Raw genomic sequence first — 22,167 nt, 5'->3', positions numbered from 1 at the left:
GGAAGATTTGCTGTACAAATGAACATTCAAATCAGAAATAAGTGCAAAAACATTTCCTCTGCCCCCAAAGTTTTCTACTTTCCTCAGGAGTTCCTCCTTTCTTATGGACTGAAGTTTTTTGTTGAAGGCTCTACTTTTTAACTGAATCATCCCAATAGCAATTTTTTGAAATTGTGACTATTCAGACACTGACTTCCAATGCTAATCAGAGTCCACAGGAGATCTGGAAAGGCAGGTCAAGATTTTCGCTGAATAGCTTTCTGTTTCTAACTATTTCTGTCCACTGCACTAGATGTGATTTGAACTAAGCTGTTGACTAGATGGAGCTAAGCTGTCCTCTCCTAGATTCTGAACTATGTAAAAGGCACTCACATGGAGGATCGTTGCTTTGGGAGATGCAACATCCTTTTGTTCTGCTTAGGGACAGCACCTAGCTACACAGCATTAGGGTGAGAGGCAATGGCACAAGTTGCAACAGGGGAAATTCCAGCTGGATATTGTGAAATCATTTTTTTCAAGTGGATAGTCAAACACTGAAATGAGGCCCAGAGAAGCTGCTGAATCTCCTTTCCTGCAGATTTTCAAAACTGTGTTTGACAAGGCCCTGGGCAATTTGATCTAAGTTGGCTCTGCTTTTAGCACAGGGTTGGACTAAGGATGTCCAGAGATCCTTTCCAATCTAAATTATTCTGTGATTTTATCTACACTGTCATGGATAAGGACTCCACTGTGCTAGTGTATATATTTCCAACAGTTACCAGACAGACAATTCAGAAGTTCTAGGAAATAGTTACAAGTTCTGAGCTAAACCAAGAAAAAATAAAAGCTCAAAGAATTTGAGCCCGAGAAGATTCATCATCAAGTGTGTCCACATCTATGCAGACATGTGACAAGTCATCAAAATCACAAAACAGTACACTTGTTTAGAGGAGAAAAGATGAGTCTGAAATCACCCTGACCGCCTGTTAGCATCTTGTTACACTGCAAAGTACACACCTCAAACCTCAGAAATGAGAAATGACTTTTGACTTTCTCTAGAAGGGGGAATGCTCATGTACTACTGATAAAGTTGTGTTGTGATGATTTCCTTTCTTAGTAAGATTCAGATCAAACATGGTTTTAATCAACATCAACAACAACAACAAAAAACCAGCAATGTAAAAACATCAGACCTACCCTTCTGTCAAAAAGGGATGTTTATAAGCTGTCTCCTTAGAAAAACCATTTCTACAGACATGCAACCACTGTGCCTTAAATTGATCGTTAGATGAAAAATGTCTGAAAATGCTAAATGCACTTGCATATCACAGAATGATTTTTTCCAAGCTTTCAGTACCAACAAGAATATTAACTTCAAAGAAATTATGATGAAGAGCGCCAGATGGTCCTTCATTGCCATTTCCTCCATACAGATACAGCTTAATGGCCTTTAACTTTCTGCACCACATGTGGGGAAAAAACTCATTGAAAGATCAAGATGCATTATTTTGCATTCAGGAAGATTCCCACTTTCCACTGGGGCCAGATTTCAAGGCCCCCTTCTACCCCAAACATGCAACATATAGATTTTATTGCTGCTCTTTCCCCCTGCCCCCAAAATGGAAAAACAGGCCTTTTCCTGGTATAGAACATAATGAAGAACTCATAAGAAGTGGGGCATTGGAGGATCACTTATCTATATGCATCTTCATCAGAGCACCCACACATCTAACAGATGCTTTTACAATAGAGGAAGGCCTGGCATACAGTAATGACTTCAAATATCCTCAAAGCTCTGGCTAGAAACTGAATCAGTTTCTTCTGAATCCTTTCACACCTCACAGAACCCCTTTTGTTTGAATCTGGTGCTTCGATTCACTCCATTAAAAAGAGAGAGAGAGATAGCGAGAGAGAGAAAACACACCACATGCACATTCTGATCTGTAGCTTTTTTTTGTCCCTGCAATTGCAAATATAGTAGGAAAGAGACTGGGGCTGTGCTTCCATTCAGACTCATTTCTCTTTACTGTGTAAAGTAAATTGAGAAAGGACACATAGAGGAAATGTTTTAAGCTGGATCCAGGGGAGAAGAGGACTTTCCTAAGTCATGTAAGAGCTTTCTCCATAGGAAATCCTGGTTTCAGCCATACTCTCTGTCACTCAGGCCAGTAAGATTTTACATTTTAACTAACACAAATTACTTGTCATACTTTTATGATGTGGATTTCCCTTCTTCATCCCCAAATCACACTCTTCCCTCTCATAGGTTACTAATGCCTTATTATCATGTTGAGTAATAACACTTAGTTCTTACACAGCACGCTTTTAAGAGACCCCCTGCCCCTCTGATTTTGTATTTTACCATGACAAAGGAGCCAGATGAATGCATAGTGGATACAATTTACTTCCCATCTCACTCTGTGCTTCTCTCACAATTATTTTTCTCCAGAGGTAAAAGAAAGGTTTAGTGATCAACCCAAAGAACACTGAGCTAAGGTAACTGACATGCATAGGCAGCACCAAGACAGCAGGCTGCCAAGACCTTCAAATTCACAGCAACAAAATGATGCTGCCTTGCCTAAAGTGTAAAATGTTTCTTTTACTCCCAGCCAGAAAAGAGAACTGTTTCCTCCCTCCTCCTCCTCCTCCTCTTGGGAGAATGAAAACAGATCAGAACCTCAAACCAATCCTTGCTCTGGCAGGAACTCAAAAGGTAGACTTGGGAGGGGTTGGAGGAAGATATAAAGGCTGGTAGCTGGAGACACAGAGCAACGCTGAACTGGAGAGACTCAAGGGGAGGAGGAATCAGAGACATCACAACACAAAGATGAACCTGAAACTTCTTTTCTGCCCTGGATTCTTCCTGCTGCTTGTTGTCAGTCAGAACCAGGCAAGGGCCAGGCCCATTTCCAGCTTACAGGTAAGTGACCAGCTGCTCAATAGAACTGAAAGAAGCTGATGCTTCTTTAGGACTTGAATACATCAGATTAGTTACATTTCTTCCAACCCCAGCTAGAGTAGTAGGAGACACTCAAGAGACCATGACAGCAGGGATCGTGAAGTGGGCAGACGCAGGGTTATTAAATGGACGGTAACTGAAGTAAATGAATGCTGGATTTAAATCTCTGATCACATTAGGTGATTGAAAGGAAGATGTTTTTTTTCCTGTGGGGTCAGATTGGGGGCTGCAGGTTTAGGGTCACTCTGTGACTGAGTGAAGCAATAAACTTCTGGAGTAAAAGGAATTTGCCGGGAAGGACTGCTATCCACAGCTGTACAGTGATCACCTGCATGCTCCTCCTTTGAGTCCCTCTTTTACGCTGCAAATGGAATTAATGGGTTGTACCTGTACGAACACAAGGGGGATCTCCTCCCAGCTCAGTGTTGCAGTAGGGAGTGCAGTCGCTGCTTGGGAGTCCCAGAGGCAGAGCATGAGAAAGAAAGAGTGTGTGCATGCACATGTGTGTGTTTGTGTATTTGTGTGTGTAGGAATTCCAAGCCATTAAGAAAAAACATTTCAGCTACCCAACCAGTGATCTGGTATGCTTATACATTATATAACCTTCCAGTCTGCAAAGGATCATCTAATCTTTCTAGCACCAACTTTGGCATGTTTTTTGTCATTGCATAACTGCTCTTATAATTCCAAGGTATCAACTATTTGTTGTTGTTCCTTATTCACTCTTGACTAAGCGTATTTCATTGTCTTTCCCAATTTATCCCATACCGCAGATTTCTAGCTCCACGAGAGACTTAGCCAGCAATTTGTCTGTATAGAACTATAGAGTACAGTAACACCATACAGTTTTAGAGCATTTTGAGAGAGCATCCAGTGTGAGTTCAGAGGAGCTTGGTTGGCCAGAAGCTAAAGGTGACCACTGCTGGCTTCAGAAGTCACTTCAGTACCTTCGTCTTTTGATATAAGATCAAAATAAGTTTCTCCAAACTTAGCACTGACCATGTTTTATATAAAAATAATGAGTTCCCAGAAACCCTCCCATTTTCCCCTTTCTTCTCTCCCCACCACCCACCTTTTCTTTCTTTCAGAATCTGTCCAAATTATTAGATGAGGATCTGGAGCATCCACTGATCTCAGAAGTGGTGGACCATGAGCAAGATGACATGATTCCAGCACGTGCCTTTGATCAACAAGAGTCTGAGTTCCAGTGGACCCAAAACACCAGGGACCAGCCTGAGGGCATGTCCACTAGTGACAATGCTGTGCAGAGGTTCTTCAGTGACCTCATGGGTTTACCCCGGAGGTATCGAGGCAGAAGCAAAAAGGGTCTATCCAGGGGCTGTTTTGGTGTCAAGCTGGACAGAATTGGGTCACTGAGTGGACTGGGATGCTAACTGCTTACTATGGTAAGAGAAAGCCAGAGGCAGGTGGTCTGTGTATTCACATATAACTTCTGTAAATATGTAGAAGAATTGATTTAATTCAGCTTTAAGGAAAGGGTTCCTTAAAGTAACTTCTGCCCTCCTATCCCAAGCACAGTTAACTAATTTTACCCTCCTCAGAAATCACTAGCACCAGATGCATGCTTAAAACCCATGAATGCGTGCTTAAAACCCATGAACCCATGAAGAGCTTTACCTGCTCTTGCCGGCTTTCACCAAGTCAGTTGTAAACATTTCGTCTTGTCACAGAACCCAGATCAGAGAGTTTTGTACCCCAGGGATGCTTGTGTCAATCCAAAGAAACTCCTCTGAGCAGAACAGTGGAGCAGAACCTGGCCCTAGAACAGTAAGAAATCAGTTAATTTCCGTGAATGAAATCCTGTCAACTTCTCTTCCTTTTACTTATTACTCTGCTTTCTTGGCAGGACTGACTTTGAGGGCTCAAAGAACCTGTTGCCTTTCAGTGAGAAGTTCAGCCCTTACTCACATTGGCTCCACCAATCCATCTATAGATGATGCACAGAACAAATTGCCCCCCAACCCTCCCCAGAATTACTTGGCCAATAGAATACACCATTGCTATATTGCTTATTTGTATCAGAGTAATAATTTGTGAGCATCTATCTGAAATGTAATAATGAAGACATTTGCACTGTTTGTGTTATAAGTGTATACATGAACAATTCTCATTATGTCATGGACAATAAACTGTTTTTCATAATTTGGTGAATTTGCTTCAAGCCTTTCCTGTGATTCTCTTTCACTTATCATTAGTGAAAATAAAACACTGCCCCAGTTTACAGTCAGACGCAATCCTCTAGAATTTAGAAGCATTTCAGAGAGCTGCTTTCTGGTGAAAAGGAACTTTCTAGCTGTTGCTAGGATCTGCCTCAACCACCTAGACAGACTCTATGCCCTTGCTTTGGTTCTGCTCCCTTTAGCCACAACTGCTGTGGAAAGAAGACGATCCAGGACCTGCTAGAGAGCTACTCAGAGCCAGACTAGAGAAAGTTTGGATCTTCTGTCATGCTGTTTTCAATACACAGCTTCCACCTGGAAGCCACAGATTTGATCTAGGAAGGACATCACTACCACAAGCCTATAGACATATGATTTCAACACAGATTTGACTATCAGAGACCAGAAAGCACAGAATGGTTTGCCTGAGCTACCAACAGCTCCTCTCTGTATTTTCCTGCAGTCATTTATCCTTTCAATATCCCTTGCACATTCAGAAACTACCATTAATTCTACCTGTCTACAGATATCTCAGCTTTCAGGATTCTGATCTCCTCAGTCCAGTAGTTATGAGCCTACCAACAAAGCGATAGTGACACAACTCCTAAGCAGAAAATCCAACAACATATCCTGAAAGTCCTTCTAGCTACCAGTCTTTATTAGTCTTACTGTATTTGCTACTTACTCAGTTCAAGTTAACTTTGATAATATATCAGCAGCAACAGTGAAAATACCCTAAACAGCCACTTGCTTTTAAAGGATGGTCTCATCACCTACATGGGCACACCTGAGCAGATGCTCTGGAGCAATGGAATAGCCCATGTATGGAATTTATCATGCTCTTTGTTACCTTTCTTCAGCAAAATATCATAAAAATGAAGCATTTCACCAGTCAGATGAATGATCAAAACGGGGAGGGGCGAGAGGGGAGAATGAAAGAATAAATCAGTTTGTCAGCATGATCCACATTTTAACAGAAGGGCTATGCATGTCTTGACACTCATGCTGCAGTCTGATCAAAGCATGAAGAGCTTTGGGATATGGAGCCCTGCACACTGCATGGTGCTCCACAGGCACCTCCTCCTGCAGCTCTGGAGTCATGTTGGACAGTACCTGTATCACTCTCCCTTTTTGTAGCTTTCATTGTGCAAAGGCCTCAGCCCTGCACAGACATGAGAAGATGGATCTCTGACTGATTATTCTAACTTAACACACATTCACACAGTCAGGAAGAGAACTGCGTTTGTTTTCCCCCAATACACAGCGACTTATGCCAAGAAGAAATAGACGTGCTTACTTGTTGGAACCTAGAGGGAAGCATTCAGCTTTCTTAAATAGATTCTCTCTTTAGCTATGCTAGCCCTGGGGTTGACCCAGTTGCAACTTACATGGTGGAAAGGCGAAACCATACAGTCCACAGACACTACGGCGTCAAACGATGAAGAGCTAGCATGTGGCAGGTGGTGCCAACCTGAAGGTTACAACCCCCTTCTGTCCTTCCTAATAATCCTGGGTCTGATAACCTGCTCCCAGGTCTCAGTAACCCTAGAGCAGACAAACTTTCACAGGCATGAAAGCTTCCTAATGTTAGAATTTCAGCACTGAATACACAAAAAAATCCCATGGTAGCAAATCTGAAGGTTAAGTGCTACCAGAGTTTGCTTCCTGAACATCCTCAGCCCATCTCCAAAATCAGCTACACTCACATAAAGTGAGGGTCAGTGAAAATATTTGCAGATATAGTAACAGAGATCAGAGAGGACTGAAGACTGTGAGCTGCCCACTTTTCTACGAAGTCCTACAGGAGACAAATAAGAAACAGACAAGAGCTCCAATTCCATAGAGGCTGAGCTGGTAACATGGCATCCTCTCACTTGGCGTTTTGTGCGAACATTTTAAAAAGCCACTTTTCAAAAAGTAAGAACAGTTTATTTCACATAAAAGGCTCCATAATTAGATCCCTAAGACTGATGCCAGGTGTGCTTCTACTTTAGGTAATTTTCTTAGTTCTATTAGCATTTAAATAATCAAAGCCAACCTTTGAAGTTAGTATGCCAGTCCGATGGAGGGAAGCTCATCTCTAGCTGTGTCATTTCCATCACCACTAAGCAACAGTGCATGAGCTTACAGATTAGGGTTACAAAAGTAGCTAAGGAGACAAGCCTACAGTAAAATGACTCCTACAGAGGAGGAAAAAAAAAACAGATATTTTTCTCAAATATGCCTGCTTTTGGGGTACCTGTTCATAAGTGATGTTAGGCAGCAATCAAGTTTTGGCCTCATCTAAGACTCCAACCTATCTCATTTATTGCAAGAAGGCTAAATTTTGCCTTAGCCATTACTGAGGTCATATACACTTTCACAGCTTCCTCCCTTTCCACTCCCACCTGTCTCTAGTACACACAAAATCAAGGATGAGGCACATCCTCATGTTAGCCACCTGCTCTCATTCTAGCTAGCTCCCATCTGATGCTAGCCTCCTTCTTTTGTGCACTGGACTTTCAAAACATGGGTCTCGTTCTTCTCTATTGGATTATTCCTTGAATTCTTCTTTGTTATGATGCTTTAAACAAAACAACTTGTCAACCATTGACTGCTGGGTGCAGAGATAACTGGTCCACACCGGCTGATATTGCTAGTTTGCTTCCAATCTAAGACAAACGATGTCAGCTGGAGGGAGATTTGTGGAACACGAAGACAACATGGGGCAAGGAGCTGTAAAAAGCATAACTTATGCTGTTGCTTGTTAATACAGCACCTAACAGTAGTAAGCCCACAACAGCTTAGTTCAAAACTCTCTGAACTCAGAGGAAAGACTTTCTCTGGCTTCGCTGAGCCAAAGGTCAGGTTCTGAGATAGACAGCAGAAATCAGTGTGTACCTAGTGAAACCAGAGAGATTTATGAGTGTACTGGCTAAGCAAACTAGGAAGACAGAGAGCAGAGAAAGAGCGCAATTGCTCGAATGTCACCTGGCTGGTGATTGAAAGGACCTTGTCTGCTGCTCTGCCTTTCATTCTGTAAGGATCTAACAGGGCTATCCTGATTTGCACCCCAGGACCAGTGGAAATTGCACTCATTTATACTTGAAATTGGTCATTCACAAAGGAGAGAAGCCAAAATTTTGCCTGAAAGTTGATGAGAAACAGCTGTAAAGCTCTGAGGCAAAATAGGAGAAAGTTTCATACCAATAGGCTGCCTGTTACAGTAAGCAGATTGGTAATTCAAACACTTTTGTCTGGGAAGTCTAAATCCAAAGATCCATAGAATCTCTTCCTTTGAGCAAGACCCCTGGGTTTTCTGGGAAGAACAATTTTTCCATAGGAATTTCTCACTCCAACCCATGCTATGAGGGACAGAATGCACCATCATTTATGGATAAGATGGAGAGACATGGGGAGATGGTGGTGACTGTAGAACATTCACTCCCTCCTGTAGCCAAGGAATGGCTGGAGAGCAAGCAACTTTTATAGCAAAACTGTCAGCTAGCAATACCATTGCTCAAGGCAGACTTAGGCCACTGAAAGGTCAATGCCTTTTGAGGGAAGGGTTTGCAGACAATTCCAGAAGAAGGCAAGAACCATCATCATATGAATTTGCAAGGAAAATCTCCTAAAGGAAGGGAAATCTCCTAAAACCAAATCTCAAGACTTGGTCTATTCACATAGCACCAAAATGTACATAAAGAAGAAAAAGCTATTGGGACCTGCTACAGACAGAGCAGAATTTCCACCTCTCCCTGCTTCCTCTTTCTCTACTCCATGGAGGAGAAATGATCCATCCCTCACCCCCTTGGAGGGGAAATCAGCCCCCTGCTTGGGCCAGCCCACAGCTCCCATGTGCCTGCAGATGTGTGGGAGAGTAAACATGCAGAAAGTGTGAGATCCTTTCACTGTGTCAGCTCCTATCCTAACAGTGATGGAGAACGGTGGGGGTGGCAGGAAATCACCGAGGAAATGAGTGCTGCCAGGAGGGGAGGAGATCACTCGGTACAGTTCTCTCCCTTGGAGGAGCTGTTGCGTTCAGCAGGCCCCCCCTCTCCTGGAGCGTTACCTGAGGGCCAGTTGTAACCAGTTCCCTTATCGGAGCCAGAGGCCAGAGTGCGGTGCTCCAGCTCCTGGGAGAATCTGGCAGGAGGCAGCCGAGTTCCCTTGGGGCAGAGAGTGGGAATATAAGGGGAGGCATCCGTGGGCAGAGCAGCAACGTGGGGCTGCGTAGGCTAGGCGAGGCTAGGCTAGGCTAGGCTAGGATGCAGCTCCCAGCTCTGTGCTGCGGGGTCTCACTGCTGCTGCTCGTCCTGCTACAGGCAGGGGCACAGGCGGCTGGCGGCGAGCGCAGCGTGGAGCTGCAGTCCCTGCAGGTACCAGGGCTGGGGCTCCTGGGCTGGGCCACCCACACCCAACCCGCTGGGGCAAGGGGGCAGGAGTAGGGCTCCTCGTCCCCCTGCCGCAGCCCCTGCCTCCCCTCTGCTTTCTTCTCCAGGATCTCCTCGAGGCGCTGGGGCAGCTCGAGGGTGAGGAAGGCGGACTCCCAGGCCTGGAAGATGAGCCAGCGGCCGGGGCTGAGGACGGCGGCGCCGAGTGGGACCTGCTGGGACCGGAGAGCAGCTCGCAGGCTGCCCTGCAGCCGGGCTCCAGCCCTCCCCAGCTGGCGGAGGGGCAGAGCCAGTGGAGGAACCTCCTCTCCTCCTACAGGCGGAGGCAATTCTCTGGCTGCTTTGGGACGCGGATGGAGAGGATCGGCGCGCAGACGGGACTGGGATGCAACCACTACAAAGCCCGTAGGTCCCGGTTAGACACAGCAGCTCTCCACAGCGCAGGGCAGCTGTGGAGGGCTGGGGCAGGGGGCTGGCCCTCTGTCCACCAAGGCAAGGCACAGGGGCTGGGGAACCGTGAGAGCTGTCACTGTCCCTGGCTAAAAGCCTCGGAGCAGCTCTCCAAGCAGCTTGCTGTCCCTTTTCCCCCAGGTTTCTGGAGGAGAGGGAGAAGCTGAACCCGATGCCAGCTCTGAAGCACCTTCTGAGTCCCTGGGCCAGAGGGGGCAGCAGTGTCCAGCCGCCAGGCAGCTGGGCTGCTGCTGCAAGAAGAGCTGCACTGCCCTGGACCCTCCGTGGGTGTTCGGTATGCATCAATAAACCTTTTATACAAAGCCTGCTTTTTCTTTTGCAAGTCTTTTTTGGCCAGCACCACAGTACAGCACATGGTCACATGTTACACAAAGCTCCTCCAGAGTTCTCCTCTTCCTCTGCCTTATGGACTTGGTCCTGACACAGGCCAGAGCATCCTGCAAGGTCTGGCCAAGTCGTAGCTGGAGGGCTGCAACAGCAGGAAGGACAAAGCATCCTTCTGTGACAATGATCAGCCTGTTGGCCCTCCTCACTGCACTGGGGAGGCACTGTCAGGTACTGATGCCAGCTCTGCAACTGTGGCAGTGAGCTGGGATGCCTTCCCCAGGGGGGTTCACCACTGCCAGCTGTGAATCCTCCCAGTAAGTGGGCACTCGGCAGGTCTGAGAGTCCAGTGATGAGTTCTGGAGAAACACTAGGTTGGCAAACGGCCCACAGTTGTGTCCGACACACGCCCCTGTCCCACAGGCTAAGCCACTAGAATCGGTGCCAAGTTTGGCACTAAAGACTGGCATGGGATGGCATGAAGGGCAGAAGAGCTACGTGACTTTAAAAATAAATTTGGCACCAGCCGTCACAAAGGTTCCCATGCGGGCGAAGGGCCGCGCGGCGTTCAGGACCCGGGACAGACGCCAGTGAGCGCAGGCCACCGGCAGCCTGGGGCGCCACTGCAGCCCCCGCCGCTTACCCGGGCCAGGCACCTCGCGAGCCTGCTGGGCCGGTACAGGAGGAAGGCTGTCTCCTCCCTACGCCCGCTGATGTGGAGCGTAGCCAAGTCCAGCTTGCCCTACCCAGCTCAATTTGCACGACGACTTCTTAGTGAAGGAGGCCAGCTTGTGTCAGCTGGCTTTAGCAAAGCCCCCCTCTTCTGCCTGGTTTTGACAAAGTCAGTCTTTGCCTCTACATTACAATACACTGTAAAGGATGTAGTGAGGCAAAGCCCTCTCCAATGTCTCAAGACAGCGCTGTGAAGCACCAGGAGTCCTAAGCAGGTAGAAAGGTGCAAGGCATTTTCAAACACCCCACTGTGAAGGAACTCAGAGAGGCAGGACCTATGCTGCCTGCACTTAGCCTGGAGAGGCCAGCAGAGGAAGGGGCAGCCACATCATGCAACGAGTGGCACATACTATACCCCAGTCAGTGAGAGAATCAATCCGTGTTCGGGATGAAATTAAGATTCCTCCTCTATGGAAAAAGTGAGGCATCGCTTAACTATCTTAATTGCAGTATGGCTTGTCCTATGATCCTGCTGCTGCATGCAATGCATTGGACATCACTACATTTTCCTTTTGTCTCCCACAGTGATGGCCTCATCTCTTTGTTGCCTTCGTAATCTAACTGAATTGCACAGCAGGGAAACAGAGCTTGGGTGGGGTACGGCATAGCCTTGTCAGAGGGTTTAGTCACTGGGAGATGAAAGTAATCTAAATCCAGCCTCTTCCTCAGAACAGGCCTACAAAGCCAAGGCTCTTCACAATCAGCTCACACTCCAGCAATCTTCAGTTACAACATGGCGATAGGAGAAGGGATATCACTGGCAGGATGTGCAGCAGGTAGGGACATCAGTTAGGGTAGCTGTATCAGCAGGAGGAGTCCACATGACACCAGCCTTTAGGGCAGCCTTACAGTGATGAAAAAAAAAGGATATCCCATTATCCTTCTGGGGAAGGGGCAGTGTTATCCTCAGCTGAGTTCTGTCACATGTACCCTCCTGCTCCTCACAGGGATTCATGCATGGAGCTGCAGAGAAGAGCTGCTCTCTCCTCTGAACAAACTGAACTTCTTCCTGTTGTAGCCTCACGTCCCACACCTCCTATCCCATGCCCCGGGATGTTGGGGAATTGTGCCAATTTCCCATCCCTAAAACTGTTTACAGTATGCTTTTCATAAGAACCTGCTGCACTGTTGAGAATTCTGACAGGGTTTTTACCAGGCAAATGCCCAGCAGAGTGCAGGCCATGCTTGGGTCTTGTCCCTGCATAGCTAGGTCATTAGGCCTGAAGTCCATATTAGCCTTGCCAGGGTGAGGATACAAGATTTATCCCACAAGCAAACAAAAAAGTGAGCCTTACAGTTTTAACAATGACAGGCTGAGCTGTGACATTTTACACTCCACTTGCTTCAGCAGGGCTCAGGACGGGTAATAGAGGGCAGAATCTGGCTTTGTAAATACAATAGCTACTGCAACAGTCTGCCATTTTATCCCATCTACGTACTCTCATACACACCATAAGAAATAGTGCACAGAAATCCCCTGCCTTAGAAAAGTACTGTCAATGCTGAAGTCAGGCCCTACATCTCATATATGTGCTGTGGAATATGGAAGATGGAAAGTGAACAAACCGGTAAAAGAAAGGCGTGTCTCCGGGTCAGTTATTGAATGCAATCCTGGAATACTGGATTGTGTCACAGGGGCAGACTGAGGGGGAGAGAGCGGGCAGGTCACTCAAAGCTAAATTTTTCACAGTTGTCAACTGTGTTGCGTTCCTCACTTTCTTGGTGTGGGATTTCTGACCCAGGGGTTGCTTTGTGGATGTGCTGCACTCTCAGGCAAAACTCAGATCACGGTACAGAGTGATTTTGCATGGAGACAGCACTGGAGAATACTTGGCAGGTCGGGGGGAGTTGAGAGGAAAGAAACAAAAGATAAAACAAACCCAGATCCTAGTTATCTTCGACTGGGCATTCAGCATTAATAAATGCTTCCAGTTTCTCTTCTCACCCTTTCTCATTTTACAAAATGAGGATAACTCCCTGAGCAAACAAGCACATACACACCCTAAGGAGAGCAGTAAGAAAACATTCATAATTAATTAGTGAATTTTTCAGATACTGAGGTAGGAAGTGTCAATGAAAAAAAGCTATCAGGATCTTATTTCTGTCTTAACCACAATTTGAACAACACAAAATAAGAATGGGTTGGGCAACATAATAACACTAAAAATGAGTACTGCCTCCATATACCAAAAAAAAAGAAGCATTGGGGAAAAATAGGAGGTGCTCTTATAATAAAGGAATTCATCAGAACACATGCAGAGTTGGGCTGACTTCAGGCTATATTAGGAAAAAGTAGTATTTGAGCTTGGCTTCACAACCTTGAGAATGTCCTCTCCAGTGTAATTTTGGTAGGTCGATCATGTGAACAGTGCGTGCACATTTGTACACAAACACCATGTTAAGACATGTAAGACATGAAAAATATTTTATAGTTCTATTAGTATTTAGAAACTGTACTCAGGAGATTCTTTTCAAGATCTATACTCATGTTGAAAGACAACAATTTACCATTTGACAGACATATTCAGCTTGCTCATATATTCATTTTTTTCTTTCAATTTCAAATAACACAAAATAAGTCAAAATATACAGCATAAATAATATGCTTCATAATTTAGAATTCTCCTGCAGTTTTGTAAAAAGGAGGAATTTTTAGTTGTGCTACATGCATAAAGACAATGCTGGAAAAGCAATTTGCAGCACATCTGCTTTTTTGTAATTTCTCATTCAAGCACAGACAATTTTTAGCAAAGATGACAGGAAACAAAGAAAAAAATAAACACTTTTAGAAAATATATCAACTAAATGTTTCATTTAACTCCTCCCACAACACACACACACACAAATTCACTCATTCTTTCTTGGGGCAAGATCCTGATACATTTGCTGAGTAACACCACAAAGCATCTATCTAAAACTGTGTAACTTCTCACTGAGCAAGCTGTATTCTGGTACGACGGTATTAGAATCTAGTACAGAAGACTACTCCTGAATCTGGCCATCTCTTTTTAAAATTGTATTAATGAAGCGTCAAGCCTTACCATCGATGTTTAAAAAAATCCCCACCAATTTAAAAATTTAGCTGTTAATAAAGGCTAGTGTTTTTCTTTGGTGTTGAAGTCAGTTGTCATGGGGGGCTGGCGGCACTCGATGTCCCCGCAGAATCGGTCTAGAAGTTATCGTCTGTAATGAGGTGCAGCTCGGGGCCCCTCTGTTGTTGGCAACATACAAATACAAAGTCTCAACGGTGAGATCACCTCTACGGCAACTAGGAAAGAGAAGTGGCCCAAATCTGGGATTTTCAGCACACTCCACGGTATGCGGTGGCTATACATATTCCATATATAGAAGGAAAATGCGCACAATACTTTAGGTGTCCTAAAAGTAGATTCATCTTCAGTCTTTATCCTTCCCCAAATGCTCATCTGAAAGCCGTTTGCGTTCCCTATAAAAGGTTAATTTCCCAATGGAAAGCTTCTATTTGAGCAGAGTTTAGAGCAGTTTCAGGGTTGTTTCCCATCTCCGTAAATCTTACCATAGGGGTCTCTTGAAAGAAAATTGCTAAGAATTTCCAACTGGACTATGTAATCACAGCGCCTGGTATCAAGAGAAGGGGGAGTGACATGAAATCACTGACTTGTGACATACATTCCTCAGCAACAGCAGCTGCTGCCTAATGACAGCTAATAAAGGGAATCTTCCCTTGACAGAGCTGCATGCCTGCGGTGGGACTGGAATGTGATCCAGATAAATCCACTGATAACCTAGGAGGCAGAGATCACACCCAAAGAGTATAAAAGACGAGCTTCGGAAGAGAGAGGATAGGACAAGGAAGAGAGAGACCCGAAGAGACATCTCAGAAGGAGCAGCCTGAACTTCCCATATTCCCAACGAGCTCAGCGCCATGGACACTAAAGGTTCATTCTCCTGTGGCTTCCTCTTGCTGCTTCTCATCCAGTTCCAGTCCAGCAGAGCCAACCCTATCTACAACCTTAGCCCTGCCAAAGAACTGGCCAGCATGGAGGTGAGGACTCTTTGCTTTTGCAAGGGTAAACTTTCAGGGGGCTTAGCAGAATGTGAGGTGGTGTCTTTGCCCTTCCTTGTGCAATTGAATAGCCAGATCAATGATCAGAGATGCTGAGGGGACAAAGTCACCCAGCCATCTCAGTTCGTCAAAGGGGCTCAAAGAACCTTTACAGAGCAAGACCTTCCAGCGTGGGGCTCACCTGAGCTCCTGGGTGGCTGTGAGAAACATAATTTTGATGTTGTTGTATGCATGCTTTGGTTTAGGGTTTTTTTTCCTTTCTTTTCTTTTTTTTTTTTTTTAAAGAAAACAGTCATCCTTAAGGTTTCTTACAGAACTGGAGCAAAGTCTGAGAGAGGGCACAATCCAATGGAACACAGTAACTCTGTAAGAATAAATAGAAAACTTTCAGGTGGGCTCCTTCCATTTATCGCAATAAATGGCAGGTGCAGTGGAGCAGGGCAGCCGTATGGCACTTGCTTTGCAGATTTAAGAGAACTGGATGTATGTGGATGGGAAATGAGAAGGAGCACCCATGGTCAAACTTTCAGAAAATGCAGTACTTAAGAATCAAATTGAGAGGAACAGTATGATCAGGTAGTTTGACTCAGCCAGAAAAGCCTCCAGAGCTATGAAATTAACACATGCATATTTTAATGAGTAATTTCAGAGAAAATCTATTGTCACGGCAGCCTAGGCAGCAACACAAGCTTAAGTCTCAGTCTTGAAAGATGAAGTTTGGCAGTTTAAGCATTTCCTTAGACTAATACCAGTGACCAGTTTCTTTCAGGATCAAACCCTTAAAACAAACTCCCTAACATGATTAGGACAGTGTCAGCCAAAACCCGTGGCTTCAGGCTCCTCTGTCTCCAGCACCTAGCTGAGAAGAGTGACTGCCAAATGCACTCACCCTCAAGCAAGCCACCAGGTTCACTCCTCTATACTTTACTTCTAGAGATGAAGAATTAGATTCTTCTAATTGGTTGAGCTGCCTTTGAGGAGGTTATCTGATTCTGTTATTCAAAGCTTTAAAAATTATAGAGTATGATACCCAGGAGAAAGTCAGAAGCCAGCCATAAATTTTGCATATAGGTATTTTCAAGGAGAGTCATGCTACTTTAAGGAGTAGCAATAAGTTAGTGGAAACATTGCGAGCTTCTCCATGCGAAGTCTACTGCGATAGCCAGGGGTGACAAGCAAGCAGATGATCTTTGTAACAGCCAAAAAAGAAGGGAAAGCCAACAGCTTGCATGCAGTATTACAGGCAATTTCTGAGAATATGGGAGTCACTATGGAGTCAGAAATACTTTGAGATTATGTACCATTGCGGGGGTTGAGTGATACTTCCCTGTGCAACACAGACCCTGCTTTGTTTCTCCACTAAGAGTCCTTCTAACTTTGCCACTAAGCCATACTTCTGTGACAGGCAGCTAGGCAACTTCAATCAGCTCTCAGCTAGAGCTACCTATTGGTGGAATTAATGTGAACAGGGATTTACCACAGAGGACAGAGCTCAAGTATCACCAACAGCTCTGGAATCCAACCTGACAGTCTCCCTAGTGGTGACTATAGGACCATAGACGAATGCGGAACTGGATGAGTGGAAGAGTTAGTCAGTGATCATGAAACTAGGAGTTTCATGAAATTAGTCCATCTCTTGCAGGCTCTTCTGGAGAAACTGGAGGATAAATTTGCACTGATTGAAGCCCTGGAGTCCAATCCTGACCTGCAAGAGCCCAAAACCCAAGAGGAGATCCCACCAGAATTTGTAGATGACAGCGATGATCAGAAGGCTGAATCCAGACCAGAACCCAGCACCCCTCTGTCCTACAGGGACCCCTTCCTCAAGAGACTGAGGGGGCTGCAGATGCCCAGGATGATGAGAGATTCTGGCTGCTTCGGGAGGAGAATTGACAGAATTGGCTCCCTGAGTGGAATGGGTTGCAACGGTGAGTCTGCCTAAGCATTGTGTTGAATAGAAGGAACAACTGCATCAGTGTTATACAACAAGAGAGGCGCAGGCTCTCATTTATGTCTTTAGTAGTAAGAACAATAGGGGAAAGGAGGGAGGAGTTCATTTTAGCCTAATTTTTAAGCTAGTAGTGGTTTTTCAAAAGAAATCCTGGGTCTTTTAATTTGATAGGTAAAAGCACTGCAGGCAGCGATGGCATATACTGACAGATAAACAGATTCCAGTAACATTTATTTCACATTTGGCTTGCAGGTTCCAGGAAGAATTAGGAAGACCTCCCTACCCTGTGCTATGAAGAATGCTTTACAGTACCCGTTCCTCCCAAGATGAAAGCCAGAAGCTTTCTAAACTCTTCAATAGAAAGTTATTCCTATTTTTATTTATTTATTTATTTATTTATTTGATGTTTTTTAAAGAACATTTCTTACTCTAGCACCAAGAGACCATCTTTAAATAAAACTAACACGTTAGATGTCTATGCTGGACTTCTCTCCTGTCTGTTACATTAAACCTTCATGTATTTTCCTAAAGTCAAAAGCCTATGTTTTATTGGTATGCTGGCACCCACAAGGCTGGATCTCAGTTATGCAAGACTGAGAAAGTATGAACTAGGGAGAAACAAGAATGAGTTTTTCACTAGAATTTTCCACTCTACTCTAGGAAATTTTAACAGATTAGCAGGAATAAAAATTCTCAACCTTGGAAGACCAGCATGAGCCCTACTATAGACAGGGTTTCAGTAACAAGAGAGTCCTTTTGCTGGTATAGATTATTCAGTCAAGAGATCTGCCACTCCACTACAGTAAATCCCTCATACGTAGGCAAAATTCACAGGAAAAAAAATTAAAAAGATCACAAAACTACAAAAGTTACAAGATAACCAGAGGGAGGAAAGGGACTTCATTGTATATGCTTTCTAGCACTGACCAAATAAAGGCTATGAGCATCAACAGAAAGATACATCCTTAACCGTGTCTTGTCTCACTCTGCATGTGGCTGGGATGCTGATCCCCAGCGCTTCCCAATGGAGCCTTGGAGAGCTGGAATCCTACCAGAATAATTCTACACATGAAGGCATGTGGGATCACTCCAATTACAAAGCAGCTTGTACATAATGTTTATCACTTTCTGGGAATGGCCCCTCCCAGCGTAATTCTAAACATGTCTAACAGGAACATTGCAAGTCTGATGCAGGTTTCACTTAAACCTTTGTAGCTGCATTTCACACCTATGATCTGAATTTGGCCCAGAACACATTTTTACCTCCAAAAAGGGTTATATTGCCAAGACTAAATTCAGGTAGCGCCCCAAGGGCCAAGGAGCTGGGATTTCCAAGTCAACCAAGTCACTGGCATTGAGCCTTCGATCAGCACAAGTGCCCCTGTGAATCCACATTAGAAACTGGGGTATTCTGAGGATGTAACTTTGAGCCTTGTTCCCAGCAAAGAACAGAAAATCTTATTTCCAGCATCCATTACTCAACCACCTAAGAAAGTTAATTCAGCCCCTAAGAACACAGCAGCACCAGGATAGACTCATCTGTAGAGGTCTAACTCTTACATTGGTTACACATGCATACATACACCCATCAAGGATGCCAGTAGTGGGAGGAACAAGACTCAGCCAAGATAGGCTAGGGAGAGGCAGAGCTGCCAGAGCCCCGTGACCACTGCTGACAGCTCTCAGGAACAGCAGCTACAGTGACGCCACAAGCTTGAGCGCTGAATGGGACACCATTCCCACACATGCCTATTACCAGCTCAGGCTATTGTATGCTCTTTATTAGGGTTTATGACAAGCTGCCCCCCAACTCGCTCCCCGTACTGTTGACATAGCCTCTGTGAGAGGCACCTACATGCTCCCTGCTTCACTGAGCCTTGCAATTCTTTCCTAGGAGAGAGGAGCAGAAATCTACTCTGAGGACATCCCTTTGCTCCAGTTCCATGGTAAATAAAACCTAGTGTGATGCAAATCACATGTCAGAGTCTCTCCTTCCAGCCAGCACCACCAGAGACCAAACACTCAGTGCAATAGGGACCAAAGAGGTTTCTCTGGAACAAGAAACGATTTTTAGGTCAGAAAGGCAACTCCTGGAAGTTATCATGAGATAGCTCTGCAGTGAAGAGCTACAGCGGCTTTGCATTTACTCAGAGGCAGTTTCACAGATCGAGGGGCCTCCGACTGTTTTAAGTCACCCATTGGGGAGCCACTGTGAGAACAATATGCCTTTGTCTTCTCAAACAGGCTTTTCAGACACACCACTGCAGCAAGATGGGAACGGGCAGGTGGATCCCTCCACCAGCACTTGGCAAAAGCCTGACATCCTGTGTGCTGCCATGAAGGAAAGTACAACGAATCCTTATGCTCTAACAATAACAGTCCTTGCTGCATTTCACCCAGTCAAGCAAAACCTGTGCAGACACATCAAAGCCCTATAAATTGCTCCTCCTTGTCAGCCCCTCAAGGCACAAAACACTAATGAGTTCAGTGGAATGTGCTAAAAATGGCAAAAAGAGTTGGCGCTGCCTGACCCAAAGCCAGGTGGGTCCAGCATTAACAGCAAGCCAGTTCTTGGTGGAACAAGTCTGTATTGGCTTGCAGGCAGTATGTTAATAGACCCTGCAGTCTCAGAGAACCTAATTGCAAGCAGGCAATCTAGGAAAAAAGCATCTCTGCGGCTGTGTTTTTACTGCTACTCCCGTAAACACACCAAGCTGTAAACCTTCCCCAGAAAAAACTCACAGCCAGGTCAGAATAGGACTGCACACAGAGAAGAGCAGTTGGAAAAGCTGAAGAAGGGAACCTTAGCATTGATGAGCCCTACAGGCAAAGAGCATCATCCCTATGGACATGCAAAGCTAGCACTGTTGCTACAAGAGCTGGATCAGAGAGGGCAGGGAACAGGCAGGGGAAAAGCTAGGCCCAAACAGGTACAAAGACAAGAGAAGACCACTGTTTATGAAGAAAGCAAGGATAATCGAAAATGATATTCTTCTCTGGAACAGTATTGATTGCTTTGTAAAGAGGGTCTGGAAAGACTACAGTCAGGAGGGCACCTACAGAAAACCCAGAAGGCTCCACTAGGAATTTGTTTTCAGCGAAGCCAGGAATTTCAACTGGTAGGTGCAGAAATGAAGGATCCTGGAGGGAGCTAGGGTGTGATTTCACATTTATCAGCTGTTCCACAAAACAGCTGTGTACTCTCTGACCCATCAGTATCAATGGCAAATGCCAGAGCTCTGTTCTCCCGTGAAAGTCAACAGACTGACAATTACAACAGGGGAAGAATAGAGGCACAAGCAGTTACCATGGCATGAGAGATGCTTTACAGGCTTATGCTCCAGCTCACTTCAGTGACATGGACCTGTGTTCATGGCTCAGCTATTCAAAGGAAGGTCCTGTTGCTCCATTCACCTTTTACACATCAGGTACTGAACCCTCTCTGCTGTCTTTCTCTTCTGTGCAGATGAAAGCAGATGCCTGATGGAGTTCTCTCCCTTCTGCTGCCACCGTCACCGAGAAGGAAAGAATGCAGATATTCCTTTTAACTAGGCTACGTTCTCCTCTAGCAGTAGCCAGTTTTGCATGGACCCACATCTAAATGTGAATTAGTTTCCTTCAGACTCATGGTAGATCTGCCTTTGGTGCCTGTACATTTTTGAAAACAGTTCCAAAAGAATTTTTCAGAGGTAAACAAAGGACTGGACTGGAAGAAAAAGAAGAAGTACCAGACTCTTTTGAGGGTATGAACTAAAAGATGAATGCATTCCTAGTAAATCTTCACACCTCTCCAAGATGCATCTCAAGCCTTCTATTGAGAAACTTCCTCTAGGGGAAGGCAAGGAGGTCAGTAACATGCAAGTGTCAATAACAGTGTAGGAAAAAGGCTGGTGGCCAGGCAATCAAACAAGCACTTCAGAATTTCTCTTTAGGAACCATGCTGCAAGTCAGCCCTGAGACAGGGAACCAGTGCAGCTTGTCATTGTAAACAACGTAGAATCAGCCTAAACGCAGCCTTTGGGACAAAGCTACAACTGCAAAACAAGAGCCGATATCAAAAACAGTCAATGAGGATTAGGTTTCAAATAACTATTCAGCATTGAGCATGTGGCAGGATCCTGAAATCCTGCCCTCCTCCTCTTCATCAGGCATCAAACAGTGTCTTATAAACTCTAATCAACCCCTTCCCCATGCAGCACCTAGGATGCATCTGAGTGTTCTCATGCTCATTGTGCAAAGGAAGAAATATCCCAGTGAGATCTGAGAGACAGACCAGCCTAACACTCTCCATCCTGCTCTAATGACATTTGCCACCTCCTGCAATGCCAGACTTTTTTCCTAACAGCTTCTAGTGGTAACCCTGACTTTAGTGGTGCATAATTCAGCAGTTTTCTTCCCTTTGAACTTTAGAACACAGTAATTACACTGGCATGCCTCATACCAGTCCCATTGTAGGGCACAAGCCTTATGAAAAAGTGGTCTGGTTCGCATTGGGTTTTTTTGTAAATCAGATTTGAGGATTTCTTCCTCGCTCTAGGACACTGCTATCTCTTTCCAGGTTTCCACTACATAAAGCGCTTGACTGAAATCCCAGGCTGCAGGCAAGAACACCAAGAAGAGCTGTCACTCCTGCTTTGTTTCTCTAAGAAATCATATGTGAAACATAGGTCATACATGCAGAAAAGAGCCAAGCTGTGTCAATTTGCGTAAGAGCCTCGCCTTATCTAGTTTTCTTGATTTACATCCACTGAAGTTTGGCTCCCGAAAGCCTTTGCTGATTGATACCTGCTGATGAGTGTGTTCCAGTGGTCTCAGGCAGCAACGTTTTACAGACTACAATACAGTGAGGCCATGCCTAGAGACAGAGGCTACCAGCAATAGGGTCATATAATTTGAAGCAATGAAAACCCTTGACTTTAATGGAAGGCTTGCTGACAATTCTGTGCCGAGAACAGCCTTTCCCTGTGCCTCTCACATGCCTACCCAAAGGTACAACTCACATTAGAGGGCTGGTATCCAGTTGTCAAACACTTGCCTCATGATTTCCACAGTTTAGAAGCAAGAGTCCAGAGGCATCACTGAGAGATAAAGGAAGGGGAATCTTTTCTGGTGCTTCTCTCACACCTTTGAAGTGTGAAACCTCTTGAAACAAA

The 22,167-nt window shown here is 45.0% G+C and overlaps 3 protein-coding genes across 4 annotated transcripts; all 3 read left to right on the top strand.

The window, feature by feature from the left end:
* The first annotated feature begins 2,804 nt into the window (after positions 1 to 2,804).
* Positions 2,805 to 5,110, top strand: LOC112980580 (C-type natriuretic peptide 1-like). 2 transcript variants are annotated; one of them, XM_026095532.2, is made up of 3 exons: positions 2,805 to 2,899; positions 4,027 to 4,344; positions 4,806 to 5,110. In XM_026095532.2, exons 1-2 carry the CDS (start codon positions 2,807 to 2,809, stop codon positions 4,330 to 4,332), a joined length of 399 nt encoding a protein of 132 aa, XP_025951317.1. In that variant the 5' UTR covers positions 2,805 to 2,806; the 3' UTR covers positions 4,333 to 4,344; positions 4,806 to 5,110. The 2 variants fall into 2 exon arrangements, with proteins under 2 accessions (XP_025951317.1, XP_064381692.1); XM_064525622.1 differs by having other exon boundaries at positions 4,027 to 5,110.
* Positions 5,111 to 9,357: 4,247 nt separating this feature from the next.
* On the top strand, positions 9,358 to 10,231 carry LOC112980524 (ventricular natriuretic peptide-like). Its single transcript, XM_026095445.2, has 3 exons — positions 9,358 to 9,476; positions 9,599 to 9,896; positions 10,083 to 10,231. Exons 1-3 carry the CDS (start codon positions 9,366 to 9,368, stop codon positions 10,106 to 10,108), a joined length of 435 nt encoding a protein of 144 aa, XP_025951230.1. The 5' UTR covers positions 9,358 to 9,365; the 3' UTR covers positions 10,109 to 10,231.
* Positions 10,232 to 14,773: 4,542 nt separating this feature from the next.
* Positions 14,774 to 17,551, top strand: LOC112980523 (natriuretic peptides A). The gene is made up of 3 exons (XM_064525621.1): positions 14,774 to 15,042; positions 16,706 to 16,991; positions 17,267 to 17,551. Exons 1-3 carry the CDS (start codon positions 14,923 to 14,925, stop codon positions 17,281 to 17,283), a joined length of 423 nt encoding a protein of 140 aa, XP_064381691.1. The 5' UTR covers positions 14,774 to 14,922; the 3' UTR covers positions 17,284 to 17,551.
* The last annotated feature ends 4,616 nt before the right edge of the window (positions 17,552 to 22,167 follow it).

This window comes from Dromaius novaehollandiae, chromosome 24 (assembly GCF_036370855.1).
Source record: "Dromaius novaehollandiae isolate bDroNov1 chromosome 24, bDroNov1.hap1, whole genome shotgun sequence".
In the NCBI taxonomy this organism is placed as follows: Eukaryota; Metazoa; Chordata; class Aves; order Casuariiformes; family Dromaiidae; genus Dromaius; species Dromaius novaehollandiae.
Note: the sequence above shows the minus strand (reverse complement) of the source record. Positions and strands in the feature narration are given on the sequence as shown.